Source organism: Meleagris gallopavo, chromosome 2 (genome assembly GCF_905368555.1).
Source record: "Meleagris gallopavo chromosome 2, MGAL_WU_HG_1.1, whole genome shotgun sequence".
Lineage (NCBI taxonomy): Eukaryota > Metazoa > Chordata > Aves > Galliformes > Phasianidae > Meleagris > Meleagris gallopavo.
Genome location: NC_139405.1, coordinates 13305794 through 13325916, shown reverse-complemented (window position 1 = coordinate 13325916; position 20123 = coordinate 13305794). Strand labels below are relative to the sequence as shown.

General features: G+C 44.1%; 1 protein-coding gene across 8 annotated transcripts in view; it reads right to left on the bottom strand.

Moving 5' to 3' along the window:
• The window catches only part of PAK5 (p21 (RAC1) activated kinase 5), a 167118-nt gene that overhangs the window by 5366 nt on the left and 141629 nt on the right, over positions 1 to 20123 (bottom strand). For all 8 annotated transcript variants that reach the window (XM_085218981.1, XM_085218984.1, XM_085218982.1 and 5 more), the window contains 4 exons: positions 13648 to 14445; positions 8265 to 8756; positions 4680 to 4813; positions 2778 to 2904 (listed from right to left, as the gene is read on the bottom strand). In XM_085218981.1, coding sequence (XP_085075107.1) covers positions 2778 to 2904; positions 4680 to 4813; positions 8265 to 8756; positions 13648 to 14445 — 1551 coding nt within the window. The remainder of the gene's footprint in view (positions 1 to 2777; positions 2905 to 4679; positions 4814 to 8264; positions 8757 to 13647; positions 14446 to 20123) is intronic.

Below are 20123 nucleotides of genomic sequence, written 5' to 3'. Positions count from 1 at the left end.
AGTGACCTGAAATAGAAATAATGGGATACACGAGCACTCTGGAGAGCAGCTCCTGCTGCATCATGTGCCTGCTCGTACTTAGATGCAGGTGTTGTTTTTTTTTTTTTTAAACCAACAAAAATGCTGGAAAATTATGACCTTCCTCCTCCCCCACTGCTGTACAACACCAAGGTGAAAACTCCTCCAAACTGGTCCAAAAAAATCAGCTGGCATGACTTTTGTGGCACCACTACCTTCCAGAGACCGCTTACTCCTCAAGGCAGCTTCTGCGTTCGTTTTTCCAGGTATTCTTCTGGAGGCCTAAAAGCTATCCCTGGGCTTTTCCTGGAAGCTGCTCCACATGAGGGCAGCCCCTGGTCCCTCAAGCTGCATCCCACACAGTGCAATGGCAGCCAGCACCCAGAGTCCATGAGTCATGAAGCCAGCTGCATGCTGGCACCTGGGGATGTGCTGTGAGTCCAAACGGCCTCAGCACAAGTCAAGTAGGAAGTTCTGTCAATTGCTGCATTGTGTAGAGCAGCAGTTTATTATCAGCTCTGATTTGTTTTCTTTTGGATTTAGTACAGACCCTACTTAAAAAAACAACAACAACAACAGTGGGTATTATTTTTAACAGAATTACAAAATGACTGCTGGTATTTCTAAAACAAAGCCACCAACAGTCAAGTCCTCCACGCTAAACATATTTTTCAGTTTACAGGATGAAGAATGGAAGAAATAGTGAATTTTGGAAGCAGAGCCCAGTCTTCTTTTGTAGGAGCACAAGAGATTTTGCCTATCTATTGCTTGTTCGAGTACATAAAAGACGACGATTTTCTAAAAAAAGATAATTACACAACACAGCCATGAAGAAATCTGCAATGCAGATAGTAAGTACCAGAGTAATGAGTATAATGAGGCACTCTATGCAGGGCCTGAAAGCAGTTCAGATGCTATTTCAGCAACATGGATCAAAATTGCAACTGAAAAACTCCTACACATGTGGAATTTTCTCTCCCGACAAGGTTAAAAAGGCTGGCCTGTGATGGCTGCAGGAAGAAAATCCCTCTCTTGGTGATGCTGGAATCAAATGTAAACTACGTGGGAGAGAATTGGATCAGGCCTGAGACGCCTCAAGTTTCACCTTCAACACTGGAAGATTTGGGTGCTCTTGGTCTCATTATGACCCACTCACTACATCCTCTTTGGGTACATTTGTAATCCCACTGTAGCAACCGTGAAATCCTGCCTATGGGAATCCCTGGGCATGATTGAACTAGTTTTTGCTTCAATTATTTGATGTGGCCACAAGATGAGACTCAAACTAGTGCACAAATGAGGCTTTTACATGTAACAGTTATTTGCTCCCTTCCACCTATGCCTTGGAGCCCTGAGTTCTAGGTGCTTCAAATATTACTGCTGTGTGGCCACAAACAGTGCAGCTCAGCCCCACTTTTTTTTCATAGAAAGGAAGTATGAATTTCCTTTGGGAATGAACACAGTGTTGTTTTTTTGGCACGCAACCTTTCTTTTGCTGATCAAGCAGGTCATGTGCATTTTCTCTCCCTCTCTCCCTACATGTAAACACCACAAAGAACAATTCAGTGGCCCATCCAAATGCAGGAAAACACAAGATAGGTGCTATCAACCACTTCACAAGTGTACCTATAGCAAGAGCTATTCCCGCAGATGAGTGTTTCAGCACTAAGGTATAACATTTCCTAGTAGTACAGATTGAAGATGCATCCCAACCAGCTTGTTAAAACAGAACTTATGTATATAAAAGCTTGCAAACTAAAAGATTATTGAAAGTAGTAAAAAGACAAACTTCTGCACGGCATCAAGGTAGGAGTGGGGCAGAACTGAAGGAAGTTCCCCATTACCTAAGCATCACCCTTTGGCATAGTTTCTTCTGTCAATGCCTCCCAGGGGCTGTAATTCCCCATGGGGACTCTGCATCCAGTACAGATGTCAACCACTGGCCAGGCCTGTGCTTTTCTGATTCAGCTCTCTAGCAAGACTGAAGCTGTCATTTTGTGGGTCTGGCTCAGAGCCTGCTGTAGAATCCTACCTGGAGCTCAACCTTACCATACACAACTCTATTCCTCTCATATAATCAATAAATCCCGCAAAGGATGAGGCTGTTTTTCCCATCATTTTGTCTTACAACAGATTAGGATCAGAGAAACAGAGGGACCCAAATCTTCCACTTTCCTCCCAGATAGGAAGTAGAAAACTAAGTTGCATTTTCCTTTCCCCTTTATTTACTCCCTTTAGCTCTGCTACTTCTATCACCCTGGCTGGGATTTGAGGGGAGGGTAGTGGTACTCTGTCAGTGCCACAATGTTCTGTGCTGGTGAGGGGCACAGACTCCCTGCCAGAGACTGCAGGGATGACATCTTGGGTTTAAATTCCCCACCAACTCACAGGTGCCAACGTTCACTTCAGAAGAGCATGGAGACCCATGGGGAAGGTGGCATTCTGAGCAATCCTTGCTCTGCACATGACTCCTGCCAACAGCTCTGCCACTGGCCAGGAGCAAAGAGCCACTTCTGTTCAAGTGCTTTGGTTGCATTAGGATCAGGAACCAAGCTCTTATCCACTACAACTCCTGGCATAGAGCAGAAGAGCTGCTCAGAGACTCAACTTCTTTATTTACTCTTTTTTTTTTTTTTTGGAAGTTGGCATTACTTTGGCAAGCCATGTGCACAGCTGTTTTTGTAACGGACCCCATCAACCCCTAAGGCAGACCCCTCGCGTGCCAGCCAGAGATGGCAGGAGAAATGCTCAGCACTCACCCGCCCATCGCTTGTGAGGAGGATGGAGTCGCTTTTGATGTCGCGGTGGATGACACCCTGGTTGTGCAGGTAGGACAGAGCTCTCAGGACAGACAGGCAGACAGTTGCTATCTGCTCCTCGTTCATCCTGAAACAGCAGAATGGAAAAACATACTGAGTATTAAGGAAGAAAGCAGGGAAAGGGAGCTGGAGTGGAGAAGCCCAGGTTCCTGTTCACACCAGTACATGAACTATTTCTGTCAAGAAAGGGAGATGATGGGTGAGGAATAACTCTGCAATGAGGTTGGAGCAAGTCTCCCTGTAGCATTAAAAGAGCAGAGTCTATTATGTGATACAGTGTATTAGAGTGAGCCTGTTTCCCTATGGGAATAACGGAAATGCCTTATTTACAGTAAACTTCCTGCCTGCCAAGGAGAATAAACGACTACTGGAATGGAATCAGGCATAGAATGAATATAAAAACATCAGACCTTGGGCGTAACTTTAAGACCATTACTCTTGCCTTTATGATTATTATAACAAATTGAAAGTATTTCATAGAAGAAAATATACAGCAAGAGAATTATCAAGTCCTCATTTCTGTGCACACGTGAAAAGCCCCGCCATGGAAAAAGCTGCTGCTGCAGCATGACAATGATTGACTGGACAGGTCATGCACCACAGCTGGGTGTCCCCAGCTTCACCACCACTCCAGCAAAAGGCCTAAGGCATTTCTGCTTTAACTTCGTGATTCTATTTGCAGTATTTCAGCAAAATCTTTAAGAGAAGGTCACATAATGTAAAAAAAAAAAAAAAAAAAAAAAAAAAAAAAAAAAAAAAACACCAAAAAACACCAGAAGATTAAGGAATGTCTATTTTGAGTTAAAAAACAGATGACAGCTCTTAAGAAGTGGTGTCCTGGGAACTTCTGCTTGCCATTAAATTCCTGTCAAAAATATCTCTTATGGAGCTTTTAATATTTTGGGAAGCAGCAGTTAATAAATGGCTTGCAATATTATACTTTATTTTAGCACATCAGCCAAGGCAACACTTCAAAATAAAATACCATGAACTTTTTTTTGTAGGATCTATGAGGATCACTAAACTGTGAAAGAAGACAAATTTTCACGTCTAATTTTCTTTTTGCTTTTTGTCTTGTTCATCTAAGTACTCTCCCACTGAGCTGTTGTGGAAGTTCATGTTGTTTTATTCTAAATGAAGAAATTACAGAATTCCTCCTTCCTACCCCATTTGGTCCTGCTCAGCAGAATGAGGTGAGCAAGGAGCAGATATAAGATAGACTGTAAGATCCAACTCAAAGAGGAACTGGGAGAAAGGTTCAGTACACTACAGCCTCTGTACTGGTCAACTGTCTTATTTAAAGGCATGACATTAACTGAAATTTGGGAACCAGCTCTACTGTAAGCACAAATGCTGAGAGATGGAAAATACTTTTCCCGTTACATGTTAGGCTCAGTTTGTAGTTAACGCTTCTGACAGCGCGGCTACGTGGTTATGAGTATCAAGAGAGATCAACCCCAAAACTGACAGAGTTATGAAAGCAAAGCCAACACTACAGATCACCATATAAGGAAAAGGAGCTTTTTTTCATCTCTTGGGGAACTAACAGATAAAGGTAATCTCTGCCAAATTAACATTGAAAGCTCTGGCAAATCTCTGCCTCCCAGCAAGCCCTTCCAGATATTTCTTTTCCTTCCTTTTAAAAAACATCTGCACTGACAGAAAGCCATCTGTAGTGGCATAGTTATGCTGGTACTGTGAGTGTGCCACATTATGTGTACATATACATATGTGCATGCACGTACAGCTATATTATAGACATCTGTACACACATACAGCCATACCCACACAGACATATAGTTATGTATGCACCACTGGGATTGCCTGCAGCTCGCAGCCCACCTGGTGTGAGTCACGATGTCTGTCAGAGCACCGCCCTCTAGGAACTCCATCACCACCCACAGCTCATCGCTGACAAGGTAACTGTTGTACATGTCAACCACGTTTTCGTGATGGTAATCTCTCATGATTACAACCTGTGAGGAAAAAAAAAAAAGATGAGATGTGAATTGCTGCAAGCACTGACACTTGTTTTGACCTTCTTTTTCACTGCGCTTTTCTCTTTGTGCTTAGTAAAGGTTCTGCTATGAATCACAGCCTCGCTAATCCTTATGGCAGTGCATAAACAAAATCCATGTATATACGTAAAGTAACAGTCATCATAAACACATCAGGAAACAGGAAGAACCTTTAGCTGCTGAATTGTAAGGCAGATAATTGTGGGTTGTTTTTTTTTTTTTTTTTTTTTTTTTTTTTCCTCTATGCTGCAGGACCAGGACTGGTTATTTCATTGCTTTCTTACCGCCAGCTGCTTTCAGTACAACATTCATTTAGATCCAATCAATTGCTCAGCTCAAAGTCTTCCTCATCAGGCAGCAAACTGTACCTTGTACAGTACTTTAACAGAAAGCTGGTGATACTGGGGCTATTCATCTCCCGGCCCCCGGCAGGGGAGTAGAACTATGTGATCTTCGAAGTCCCTTCCAACCCAAGCCACTCTGTGATTCTGTGACTCAACATTAAAGGGATCTGAGGCCTCCGGTCACAGACCACAGCCGAGGTAATAAAACAGAAAGAAGAGCACACAGGTCAGAGGCACCCCAGAGTTGTGGGGTTAGCGAGCAGATGGCCTGTATGCACTATGGCTGAAGTGGCTGGGAGGGATTGAGCTCTGTTCTGCTCCTGGATGCTCCCAGACTGTGAGGTACTCTGCATTGTGCTACCATATATGTAAAATTAATGAACTACAAAGATACAGCTTTTCTCATTCCTTGCTAGTTTAGTTTGCCTGGAAATGGAATAATACCTTCACTTAAATCTGAATGATTTAATACAATGGAAAGGATAATTGCTAATACAGGGTCACAGTTATGCTTTTAAAATGCTCTGCAGTTGTCAATCATAATGGCAAGTTTTGGAATAATTAATATCTTGAGGCCTAGTGGATAGCTGAACCTGCTCTGGCATCTGTGCCTCACGCCAGCCTGGTTCAGTCAATCTTTGAGCACAGTGCAATGCAATGCTGCATCTCAGCATTTACAGCCCTTCCTTTGTGAAGGTGATTCATATGCAGGAATTTCTGTACTTGTGAAATTTCCTGGAATCATTCATCTCCATAGACAACTGAATTTTGTCTTGAATTCTAATGCTTTGAGTTACTGAGTGTAGTGCTATAACACAATGGAAAATGCAGCAATGATAGTGCAGTAATAAAGCCCTAGGCTGCAGCAGGGGAGGATAAGCTCAAATGATACAACTATGGACATAGTAACAAAGGAAAAAAAAAGAAAAAAATCTGCTTACCCTTAGAAGGCCTCAAGCATGCAGGGATCTCCAGTGAGATCCTTTTACTCCACTGCCAACCGTTAAATGAGGTATGGGATGGGGTGGATCCTGGCTCCAGCCCTTCTGGTCACTCAGGTACATTGCATACACCTGAGCTCCCCTGGGTTGGCCCTGCCTTCCTACCAGGTGCTCAATCACTGGTTCAGGCCATGACTTACCATTTCTGCTAGACTGAGGTTCCAAAACTAAAGATGGAGGAGAGCTGGCAGTTTGGGACAAAGGCTTTTTCAGAGTGTAGTAGTCATGAAAAACACTGTGCTCTTGAGGAAAGCCTAAGGCAAGACTAACAAAGCTCAAGGAGAATAAGTTCACTTGAATGATTACTGCTTCATTTAAACATTACCATAAAACAGATGCTGAGCCAGGCGTATGCATGCTTTATGTGAGTGCTGTGAGCTCAACCACCACATCTAGAAGTGAATATACAGGAGAGGGACTGCACTAACAGAAGCTCAGCCAAGGTGCCGACAACTGCACGATATTGAGGTATGTCAAGAGAGGGGACAGGGATAGAAAACATCAGCCAGGGAAGGCTCTGATTACCCCTGTGTAGATGGAGGGAGGCGCTGAAAAGAAATTTTCGGATGACACAAGTGACTGGAGCATGTTAGGGAAGCAGATTGGTCCTGCACAGCTTGTCGGACCTGCTTCATGATGTCACCACCACCACAGCAAGAGATGCTCAGTTAGAGCTACTGCAAAGCAATTCAGTGCAGTCTTCCAGCAGAGGTAAAATAAAGTCAAAATAGCCAGTGTAGTCACGAGTTGTAGAAAGGACAACTGTGCAAATACAAGCAAGCTTTTGTTAAAAAGCTTCTATAAAGCAAAGATTAGGCTGGTGCAGATGGCCCCAAGTGCCCCAAAGCAGTCAGCACTCGCACGAAGTCTTGAAGGAAATGAAGTACAAAAGGCTGAGCTGTCACTATTGCATCTAGCCTAATGCTTGTACCCTGGCACCTACAGCACACATCGATGTCATCCCTGCCCTCCAAGAGGGCTCTAGGGGACCTACATAACCACGGGTCAGTCCAATGCCTGTGCTGAGCAAGCTAGTGGAAATGGTAACTACTATAGTGTGGCTGTAAGGATCAATGACAAATTGGATATAATGGGGAAGAGTGTAGAAAATTGTGTCTCAAAAACCTGTTGGAGCTTCTTGACAGAGAGTGATCCTGCTCAAGAGCATTCTGCTAGAATTTCAAGGAGGTGACAGGTCAACAATCTTTAAAGAAAATCTTTCAATTAAAAGCTGTTTTATTTTTTAAAGGTTCTAAGGAAACCAGAATTTAACGTGCTGAAGGATGATCCTCTTGTAGTTAAAATACATGAAACAAATGATAGGATCAGATGGTTTTCACAAGAGGTTTCCCTGGGGAACTGCAGTGTTGTTGGCATTGATCAATGTACTCATAAGGGATCCCCAAAAAGCAGAGAATACCGAACACTAACTTCTATGGGGGGGGGAAGAAGTAGGAACTCTTCCAATTTTAGAAGGAACTCAGAGCACCAAAGAACCAGAAGAAAAAATGGCAAATGAAAATCAGTGTTCTTAAATTTAAGATAAAACACACAGAAAACAATTCTATAAAAACTGCAGTGGTCTCCAAACTGGCTATGATCTCCCAGGAGATGTGGGATTTAATATAGATGGTCCATGAAAAAGGGTTTGTCAGCTCTTTGCTTAGTACCTATCAAAAAAGGAAAAGGATCACGTGATTAGGAGGGGAGGGATACACCAGAGTATGATTTGTGTGCTTCTTCAGTATTAGGGTCAGTTAGGATCCTCCATCTCAGCAGACTAAACTGTACCAGAAATGGTCCAAAGAAGGCAACCAGGCAGTGTCTGTGCACCTGATAAGCTGTGTGGACTAGATGACAAATTTCTTAGTTGTTTACTGTGACTTCCCACCAAGTTATTATAGGTTTAAACCTGGGAGAAGATGTAGCTCAACTGAAACTGATCTAATTATTTCAGACACCATGAAGTGTAGGACTCAGCCCTCTATTTCGGAAAGACATTAATTTGGCATTGTGGCCTCTGTTCAGATCATGTCTTATGCTGCACTGCCCACAGCAACGTACCTCATTGAACAGCAGCTCCCTCCTCTGCTGTTTCCTGAGATCCATTTTCTTCACAGCGACTTGCTTCCCCGTGTGCTTCTCGGTGGCAATGCAGACTATCCCTGTGGAGCCCTCCCCGATCTTGATGAAGCTGTCCAAGTACTCCCGGGGATCACCAGGGCTGACGACCAGCTGCAGAGCAGCTCTGAACTGTTCGTGGGACACCCTGGAGGGCTGCTGGTCTGAGGAGGAGCCCCAGCTGGGTGGGGGATAAGCACTTGATGTGATACTTGGAGAGCTGGGGTAGGAGGCGGTGGAAATATAGGGAGAGCTCGGCTGGAGTGATGGCTGGTGGTAGTGGGATGCTTTGTGGTAGACCAGAGGATACTGGTAGCTGCTGCTGGAATAGCTGACTTTACTTTGACTTTGAGGTAGCTTTACTGGGCCCCTTGGGTAGGTGTCGGATCCAGAGAGTGGTGGGCTAACTACCAGCTGTGCTCGGTCGTAATCCACCTGCAACACAAAAGCAGAGGAGTGGACATGAGTGAAGAGCTGTGTTTCCAGCTGCCTGGCCAACCCTGACCGCTCAGCTCACTTTCTGCACCCCAACGGGGTGCCAGCACAGCTCACTCCTGCATGGACTCGCTGTTCTGTAAGTGACACTGCTGCCTGCAGATTTCGAGACCATTAGGCTGCCTGCCCTCCCATCACTACTAAAATGAGGCCAGTAAAGACCGCTTGGTTTTCTGTATATCCCAGGTTCTTTTTTATGTCCACGTACCCATTTGGAGACATGGTAATCTTTGTTAAATAGAAGTATATGGTCCAAAGGAATGCATTTACTCTGTATTAGCAGTGCCCTGCAGGTTGTCTGGGCCATTTCCTCCAGCGAAGCATCTCTTTCAAAACAAGAAGCCCTTTCACAAATTCAAATTCATGTCTTTCCTTCCAAACACAAATTTCTGACTTTTGACTCTCACCCGTTAATCCTTTCTTTTGCTTCTTTCTAGTGATACAGGAATGACCTCTTCTCGTGGAGGTGGTGGTACCCTGAAATTCCCACAGCCTCTACTCTGCCCCATCACCAGCTGCTGGCTGAGCCACTGCAGAGCAGACACAGCCCTGTTATCTTTTCTTTTTTCATCCTGTTCAGTGTTGTATAGCTTAAAATAGCCAGGCCTTCCCCACAAGTGGAATCAGGACTGCAGCACCCTCCGACCATGGCAGTGTAGCAGCATGGAGAGAGCACTGCAGACCATGAACAAATGGCAGAAGAGCACCAAATTCAAAGCATGGGGATACATCACAGAGAGCTACAACCAAGGATGCATGTATCCTGCTTGAGGTGAGAGGAAAGCTGCTCAGTGAAGTCTTCAAAGGGACTTCCTCCAAGCAAACTAAAATGAGGATACTAATTCAATATACCATTACGTAAGTCATTTTCCAAAGTGACACACTACTTAACTGCAGTGTTGCAAAACTGCTAATTTTCATTTCAAACAGAATACAATCGTGAGGAAATTATCCCAATGGGAGGCCTTTGTCATCTGCAGGTTCCTTCCTTCCCTTGTATTTTCCCTAGCTTTTCTAAGCTACTTACACTGAAAGTCAGCAAATACTTCGCATTCATAAACAAAACTGTCTCTATCTGTGAACAACCGAAAAGGATCTAAAGGATCTAAAAATGCACCCGAAACAAAAGTATTATTTTCTTTTCCCAGAAAAGGGCATCTCCACGTTTATGATATTCCGTACATGACTCCTGACGACACGTGGGGCGCTGCGGGGTGGGGGTGGTCAGACACAGGCTCATGATGTAGCACAATTACAAATAATTACGGCAATGAATTCATTTAATCAATCAATTTCTGTGGCGGCCCACAGGGATGGACAGCGCAACAACCCCGACACAGCTCACGGCAGCTACTATTGCTGCTGGCTGCTGGCCAGGAGTCCCTGATCCATGTTAGTTAAACGCACATTAATCTGAATTTGGCAGTGTAATCAAGGACCCAACTGAACTGTGAAATTGAATTCTGCGCTGGAACATCATTTGACCGTTTTATGCGAAGACTGCAAAAAAAAAAAAGAAAAATCTGCCGCAGCATCAATCTATCACTGTAGGCTGCTGCACAGCGAGGAGCAGATTCTAGCTGGAGTCACTCGGCTGCGGGGAGAAAAGCTCGGAATGAAAAAGTGCAGTGCTGTATCAGTGCTTCTGGGCACCGTGTGTGAGCCGGGCATGCCTGCCTGGTGTCCTGCTGGTTAGTGGGGCACAGGGATGCCTCTGCATGAGGGCTGTGCAGGCACTTCCATGGCAGCGTGCAGCTGCAGGCAGCCGTGTGAGCTCCCAGCCGCACGGCGCCCACATCCAACCCTGGCAGCGCTGCACGGCCGCCTCCTCGGGCGCTTTTCTGTATGAGCGTGACATACAAATGCTTACGGTCAGGATTTCACTTATGCAGCTGTGAGATAGAAGGGGATCAGAGACATCGTGCGTTTCATGAAGGACGTGACATCTGCCCAACTAATTAACACAGAAAAGCGCTCAGATGGTTTGGTAGAGGGAGGGGAACTCAGTCCAGCCCTGTCCCATATATCCATGTACACAGAGCCACACAAATGATTGCTTTGACTGAAAATACACCATTTTTATATCAAGATGGGGAAAGCCCGAACTAAAACTAAAACTAGATAAATCCGCACCCATGGATTGCGACTGGGTGTCACCCACACCTGCTCTTTTCTGAGCATGTCCTATGTGTCAGGAAAAGCAAATTCCACAGTGAAATTTTAAAAGGAAAACTGAGATGTCCAGTGTCCTTATCTGAAAGCTTTCTGCAGTTTGTGTTTTGCGCACCTGCAGTACAACCATTCACTTCCTACACCCCATGCAATGAAGTAGAGGAGCCCAAGTGACTCCATCAGCCTAACCTCTCCTCCTCAGCCATGTCCTCACACAGTTCTTCACAGCGTGGCAAAATTGAGCACATTTGATTCCGCTAATAATGCCATTATTTCTGTTACTAAATGCAATTACATACCAAAAGGCAAGTCTGTAAATACTACAAAGGAAAGTAAAAACCAATCCTGTTCTCATTCAAGATCAGGTCAGGGGAGCAGATGAAGTCACAGCCCTGCAGTGCAATGCGATGTGCTGCTGCTCATCTGGCTGCAGCCTCACTCAGGTCTGCACACGGCCACCTCAGCAGCCAGGTCTGACACAACACGTCTGAAACCTGCTGCCAGAAGAGGGCATGTGTCTCCTTTATCTGACATCTGTAATAATACCCATCTGCACCTACTCTACAGATTTACAAGTCAAAACGCACATCTTTGTTAAATGCATTTTGAAGCCATACATTTGTGCCTGAGGACTTTTTCAATGCTTACTTTTCCCCCCTTTTAATTATACTTTAAAGCCAATTTCATCTGTACAATATCTGATTTGAGACTTGATTCTCACTTAGTAAACCCATTCAATGAACCATTATCTTACTAATGCCTCCTTGAAAAGAAGATTCCTCAGCAATCATCCAAGACACGAAGCTGCTATTCACTTCCAGGAGTTGCGGATGGGTTTGGGAATTGAAACTGCTGCATTTAACAGTGAATCATCAAGTTTCAATATACCAAGGCTACGCGAGGGCTTTTGATGCTCAAAGGAGAGCAATGGCTCAAAATGAATCTTGCACTAAGGCATCTTTTTCTTTAATAAAAGCTGTTACTGCATTTTAATGGGATATTTTACAAAGTGTCTGCAGTACTCTGAGTCCTGTGAAATACACCTCCGCCTTCCATCTTATTGAATGCCGTAAATCTGACAGGAGCAGGCACAGGAGGGTTTATGAGCTATTGGTGGATTTGTCCTTCTTTTTTCTCAACTCTGACAAAATTATTGTTCTAAAAGAAAGAAATGGCAGGTAGCCCATCCCAAGCTTTCCTCACAAAGCTTACAAATTCTAGAATATGTATTTTAGCACCATACTCTTGCACACAGTTAACTACATATAGGCATCCCTCCCAGCAAACCCCAACTTAGACAAGGCACAGGAAGAAACCTAGCAACCTTTCTACCTTCCCACCCCCAGTATTTACACTCAAACTCAAAAGCCCAACTCTGTGCTTTAACACAATCAGCACCAAAAAAAAAAACAACAAAAAAACCACTGCTCTCCCTTTGCCACAGGATGCTGACAGTAACTGCAGCCCAGCATCAGCAAAGCAGCCAAAACCTAAGCAAGATGCAGGCATGCCCCTGATATGAAGCCATGCTGTATTTGCTGAGGTTTGAGATGACATCTGGGTCTGAAGTTGGACAGGACTAAGTTCTCAGTGCACAGAGGCTGTAAGAAAATGCACTGTTCAGACACCATCATAAGCAGAAGGGCTATCATCATGTGATAACTACCAAGCTCAACACATTTGGCAAATCACAGCAAGCTTGCTGCCTGCTGCTAAGGGAACCCAGTAACATTAAATGAAGAATCTACACCAAAGGAAAAACCATCTCTTGCAGAATATTAAATGTTTAAGCAGGTCTTTGTTTGAGCAGTGTGACTTGATGGATAAGAGATTCCCTTAGCTGAAAAAGACTGCAAGGAAGTAGGGTAGGGTAGGGTAGGATGGCTTGTATGGGTAATATTCTTCATGCAACTTAGAAAAGGCAGAGCAGACCACAGCTTCTGCAGAGGAGCTGCTTGTAGATATCACAGTAGAGTTGCTTTCCTATCTCGACCCTTATTTTTGTGTGAGGAGACGCTCTGATTTTATTCCACTGCTTAAAAAATGAAGGGGTGAGGGATAAGTCCCTTCCCTCACTGGTGGGAAAGGGTTAATGAATCTCATAGTATACACACAGACCTGCCAGACTGATGGTTGTGTGGGCTGGTATGAGCTGGCTGAGCTGCAGGCAGCTCCTCTGCCTAATAGACATGCTGGGATCATGGCTGTCTTCCCTCAGCAAACCAGAAATGCTTTTCTAAGTGGCACAGAGATGTCAGCAACAACGACTCAAATACAAAAAGTACCTGACATTCAAACCAGACCACCTTTCCAGCTCTGCCAACATCTGCATTAGCATACAAACTCCTAATCCTGTATAAACTGCCAAAGAACTCAGGGTTTTCAGAAATCCCAAGTAAAACTCATGGAAGTTGGGCATCTCCAAATTGTTCTTTGAATAAGTATCTTAAACCTCTGGTCCCCAGCATCTGTTTTCAGATACCCAAGTAAACTGAGTGGGGTTTTATATCCACCCAACCACGGTCACATGCTTCCTACCACTGTGTTTCCAAGCACAGCTCCATACCCTTAACTTTTTTGCACACACTTAACTTTTTGTATTCCCATTTTGGAAGGGTCCCTGTCCTGGCAGTACCAACACCAGGGGTCTTAACATTACCTTAGAGATGCCTGCTGCAGTTTCAGACAAGCGAGGGTAGGTGTAGGAGCTGTAGGAGTGTCCCTGCTGGTGTGCTTTAAATGCACTTGCTCCATAGGGCATGGCTGGCTCCTGCAGACCAGAGCCCGACCTGGACCTCTGCCTCATGGTTGGCTGAGGGCTCGCCGGGTCCACGTAGGATGACTTGGGCCTCTTGTCATAGTCATCCTTGGCTGGGCTGTGCCCCCAGTCGCTGTCGCTGTACTCCAGCCTCTCCTTGGGGCACTCGCTCTGCACTGACGCTCGGGACAGGGCATAAGGGAAGGGGTCTCTGTAGTCGAGTGAGGATCCACTGGGAATCCTCTGGTACTCCAGCTTTAGACCTCCATATTCGAGCGGTTTGGGCTTTGCCTCCACTTGTGCGTGGTAATCTGGGAGGAACCTGGAGAGGTCTGATTTCAGGGGTGCCATTTCTGAATAATAGATGTCCCTGGAAGTGACTTTCATCATGTGCCCATTCTGCTTGGCAGTGTAGCCCCCTTTGTAGTACCTGTCTAGCTCTTCCCCATAGAGAGTCTTGTCTCTATACTTGTCCATGACATAGTCTGTTGTTGTGTCTGACTCACTGGAGTACTGCGAATATGTGATGTACCCATTTTCCTCCTGGTGCCTTGGCACATGGTTTGCATTGCCTTGGTGGTGTGTGGGAGGACTTTCCTTCCGCAGGGAGTTGGATCGAGTCACGGAGATATTGTCAAACTCTTCGAGCAAGCCGTTGATTGAAGTATCCTTCCGAGGCTTATTTCCTCTAACAATAGTCTGGAAATAAAAAATTGCTTTGATTAAATACTGACTTTCACTTAGTATCTGACCAACAAAATGACTGAAGTCTGTGATTCACCCAGGAATACGTGTGGTGATGCATCACATTCTTCAGGCACACACCTCACAATAACCTGTTGCCACAAAAAAAAGCCTTCAAGAAATACAATCGAACATGCAGAAATGAACAAATGCAGTGTCCACCATAAGCTGAGATTGAACATACAGCTTCAATTTAAGATATGGCTGTGCTGCACCAAAAGCAGAGACATTTAAGAGTACTACTTGTGTTTTAAAAAACGAGGTGTGACTAAATTAGCCATTATTCACTTGTCTACTTCAAGGCAAGCTGGTACTCTGGTTTGCAGAGTATAGAAAAGTAAAACTATCATTCACTGCCAACTTCTCCATGCTACTTTAGCAAACTGCTGGAGTGGAAAGTAGCATATAATTTATCAAGTCCCATGTAGCTTTTTTTTGTTGCTATTGTTGTTTTTTTAACAGTGCACTACTGTGTGAATTATCACCAGGGACTGCCTCTTCATTAATTTAGCATGAGACACACACAGGGAAGATGAAAAATAATACTTACCTATGCCTCCTTACAATATGTAGCATCTGGTAAATCCCTGTGCATGACCATGGCTTTGAGATAACTACATGATGGATGCCATGTGGCTGTGGCCCTGTTTGTGTCCTGATACAGTAAAACTCCCCTAGATCCCCCAGCCCTGGATGAGGAGGGCTTAGGAGCACTGCAGATACAGGTCAGGTCCTACCCACTGCCTTACTCAGCTCTATCCCAAACAATGGTCCTAGCATTAGGATGGAAGCAAGCAGTACTTAGTTATAGCTCTCCTTCAAGATAACCTGACTATTTTTAGCTAGCACCATCTGAAGACTGTAACAAGTTATTGCATCAATTCAGCAGTTGACACCCACTGAGCACTGCGTCATGTTTATAAATGCCCTGCAAGAATAAGATGTACAGACTGAGGACCGGGGCCATAAATCAGCACGGCTCTATTGAAACGAAACTTCCTTTGCTGATTCACTTCAGCTAAATATCTGAGGTTGTATCTTATTTAACTCACTTAGTTTCTAAATGGAGTCGCTGTGGCCATCCCGAGGAGCTGTCCTTCTGCGAGCAGCTTGCCTGTGCTGCACACTGATAATGGTGCACCATGCTGTGTCCAGCCTGGCTGCCGGCCCTTCCTCCACTGCAACACCACCAGACATGGCTGTATCAGAAATGCATCTCTGTAAGCCTGACCCGAGGCTGATGAAGCAGTACCAACAAGACAAAACAAGGAAACATCTATAAAAGAAGACGGTGCACCAATAGGGTCTAAAGCCAAATGCTTCCATACAAAGCAAGTGGCTTCTCCAAATGCAATGACCAGCAGCAGGGATGGGAAGCCATGGAAAGGGCTCTGCAGCACAAGCAATACGGCCCTTTGTATTGCAACTTGGACCCAATTTTTTGCCTAGGAAAGGTCTGCAATGCAATCAGAAGATAGGACGGGGCACAATTTCTCTTTTAAGAAAAGTCTGGCCCTCTTCCTCATCCCTCTTCAACTCCTGCTTTGCCCCATCACCGCTAAATTGACAGCAACATACTTCTCTGTTATTCAGAAAAAGACAGCTGAGAAAAGCAGGACTAGGGGCAAAGCAATCCTGACCTCAGATTGATCCCTCCTCTTATTTTTGTCTGTAATTACTTGCCTGGTTTGCTATTTTGAAGCTGGCAATACTGAAACAATAGGACAGAAAAAATGAGGATCAGCAAATAGATCACTCCTCTTGCTTCTGAAGCATTCAGCAATGCGAAAGGAATTCGTTTTGTTAGGCTACAGTCGCTTTGGCAGGATGAATGCATGATCATTCATATTTAATTATCACATAATAAAACAGCACACTCAACAATGAAATGCTTTTAATTGAAAACAAGATTGAAATACCCAATTGCCATCTCGCTTCCCCGGTGTAAAAGCATGCCAAGGAGTAAAAATGCCAATTTAATGATCTCTGTGGGACTAGCCTGCACAAAGCAGAGGTTTCCTGGAGCAACCTGTATTGTGCCCGCACAAAAGGACCTCAGAACCAGAGGGAACCCCTGGGAGCAGAATGGCCTCTCTGGTTAAAGGAAAGGGGTGTTTTCCTCCCTTTTCTCCAAACAGATGCTCTTTTAAAGCAGGTTTTTTAAATGCAGGTGCTTACGGGATTTGGGTGATGAAGAATCACAAACAGGTATCTCAGCCTGCATTGCAAGGAAATTTCAGAAGAATGAAGCCAAAGGATTATGTGTTTTGGAATTCATCGATGACAAAAACCCAACGTTTAGGGATTTTCTGCAGACAGAAGCCACCGTTTTGACAGTGAGGATTACAAACAAACAAACAAACAGGTTTCTTAATATTAGTAAAACCGTCATGTAGGAAATCCTGATTTACCAAAATGAGCATTTGCCACTGAAGCTCTCGTCTATGAAGAAACCTTGGTTACCCCTGTGACCTCAGTGCAACCTAATCCTGATCAATGAAGGGGACTAAGATCTCAAAAGCCCTTGTTTTCTCCCAGCAGCCTGCGGACAACCACTGAGGAACAATGATTTACAAGAATGATGGCTGGAATTCTCTTTGCTTTGAGCTCCTCTCTACCAGCACATGAGAAGTGCTGGGACCAATCCCTCAGGCTGAGCGGGCTTATGTGCGCTGGCCTGACTCTGCATGGCCGAATGCTCTCAGCCTGAAAGCAACATCTGTGACTTGGGGAAAAGTCTGCCTGGTGCTGACTGTGCCTGGGGCTGGTTTAGGAGGATGCTCCCTTGCCCAGGTGAGGGGCTTGAGCAGCCGAATAGCACAGATTTTTAATTTTGTTGCCTAATGACAATCCTTGGCACTGTTTCATCATGCAAGCACAGTTCTTCAGTGCGAAGGGAGGATAAAGTTTACCTATCCTAGAAGAACCTAGCAAGTCTAGATTAAAATGCCTCGGCAGTACTGCCTGAAATCTGCAACCATGTCAGTGAAGCACTGCCAGTGCCGGTGTCAAAGCCACACCGCTGTCATTACTGCAGCAAACTAGGATGTGAAAGTCATTTGTTGTGAAGAAAGAAAAAAGGAGAGATATGATATTAAGGTGATGCATTTTTATGGAATAGTCAGTGATATTATTATTACACTATAATTATTATTCTTATGCCATCATCATCAATATGTTTATTTGCTTTGGTTTGTTTTTAAATTTAGCATTTCCCTTATATAAAAGAAAATACATCTTGTTGACATGCCCCTATTGCTTAATCAGACAGTCTATTAGAGCTTGACTTCTATTTTTATTTTATTACGAAAACTTCTAGCACTACTGCTATCAAATAGAACTTGTGATGCTTACACACAGTGCCTCCCTGGTGGGCACAGTTAATTCTTCATAATTTAGTAGGCTTAAAAAAAACAATTAAAATCCCAAAGCAGGCATTATTCTATAAAAATAATAAACTGCTCTGTAAAGATGCCCACAGAGCATCAAAAATGACCAAGTCAGAGGCGCTGTTTCTAGAGAACATGCTTACACTAGCCAAAGTTAATTCCTCCTGAAGTCATTTATTACAGAGGAGATACACACTGGGGCTCACCAGGACCCTGCAGTTTTCCCATGAACTGCAGGATTTGCAGAAATAAGTCAGACTGAAAATCGCCCTAACTATGGCCCAAATTTCCCAACTGAAGCCTAATATTAACCAGAAGTAGCCAGGTACAAAGGCATGTGGGAGTACTGGGGAAAACCCAAATGCTGACGTGGCATTCTCAGCTGGGGAACTCAGCACGGTTACTGCAGTGCCACGCTGCGTGCGCAGGGAAAGGCTCCTTGAGACCAAAACACAACAGCAGGAGCAACAAAAGATGGAAAATTTTACTTCTTAAAAAGCAAAACAAAACAAACAAACAAAAACACACACACACACAAAACAGCTTAAAAAGCAAAACGAAAACCCTGTAAGAAAACTCAACCAAAACAAAAAAAAGGGATACAAACACAGTTTGCCTGGTAATACCTGGCAATTAATTATTCATTTTTTAATAATCTTTTATAAGCTGAAAGAAACAACTGCGCACAAACAAGGAATTCCAAAGTTGCTGCAGGCAAAGCAGCCGGTTACAAGCAATGCCATATTCACAAAGGTTGATCTGCTAAGATTTATGAGATCTTTGTTCGTGTCTATTGAGATCATGTAATGGAAACCTGTACAGTGCCCAGGCATGCATGAAGAACAGAAATCAAACCCTACAGCGGGTGCAGCCTTAACTGGGTTCTACCACAGAAAGATGGGATTTGTTATAGTCAATACCCTGTGTTCATTAAAGGATACTTTTCAAAGCGCTGCAATTCAGGATGGATCAATGTTAAAACAGATGAGAGAGTGCTGGAGAATTTTATGCTACTATTACCATCATACATTAAAATCAATGGGATGCAATCTCTGTGAATTAAAGCGTGTTACTCCGAAGCTGTAGCTCTCATTTCATTTCCATTGCTCTCCAGACAGGTCTGGCGTTTGCTCTGGATACCGCTGACAGTAGACATCCTTCATGGTGCTGCTGGAGCGGTCTGTCCTGCAGCGATAAGCTATAATGGATCTGTCTGCAAGAACCGCTGTCTTGCCTTGCATCCAAGAGCAGATGAAGAACAGCTTCTGCGCTCAAATACTGTATTAACCTTGACAATAATGAAGTGGGTAATTAACTGTTTTGCCCTAATATGACCTTGCGTTTATTGTCTTTAAAACTACTATACTTTACACAGTCACTAAGAATATATCATCCTTTGTCCTTCAGGAGCTGTGCTTTCAAAAGTCGACAAAGATTTAAAATCTCTGTAATGCCTGGAATGGGGGGAAAAAAGTCTTTTTATGAAATGTCGCCTTATAAAGAGCCAATCTAAATTCTGATTTCACTCCTAGCCAGCTTATCCCCTCATTTTCATTATACGTAAAATAAATGCACAACCTAGGCATATCTGACAATCATTCTTTTCTAAGGGAAAGGGGGCATACAGCACAGCTGGTAAAAGCACTGTATGTGGTGAAAGCGTTGGTAATTTATCTTCCTAGTGTTGCAAGACAAAAGGTTTGGAAGAACCTGAAGCTGCATTCACGACAACACAATTTACTCACTGGCATAAGCAAATGTGAACAGCACTACCTGTTCACCTGGAGAGAAAACTGATCCTTGTCACTATGTCAGAAGGAAAACTCCATCTTTCCCGGGAGGTAACATTTATATAGCTGCAGTGTAGGACACGAGAAGTGTCAGAGGTCTGTGTTTGATCTGTTCTCACTTGTGGGATCTCAGAATGAGTCACATCTTTGGAATAACGCAAAACGGCTCACCACATCTTCACAACCTGCTGGTCTTCCTTCATGGTGAGACAAGACAAGTGAACACAGACAATCCCATCCCTGTCCCCTCCTGCCTTGCACCACACTACTTTGTGACTGTGAGCAGACATACAAATTCCATTCTGGGACAGCTCTTAAACAAGATCTTCCCAATGCACAGGAAAACTTAAATATGAATGGAACACACCAAAGCAGAACTCAGCCCAGGGCTGCTGCAGTGCATGCTATAGGCTGAGACATGCTGGTCACCAGAGTTGACCCAATGTCACCAGAT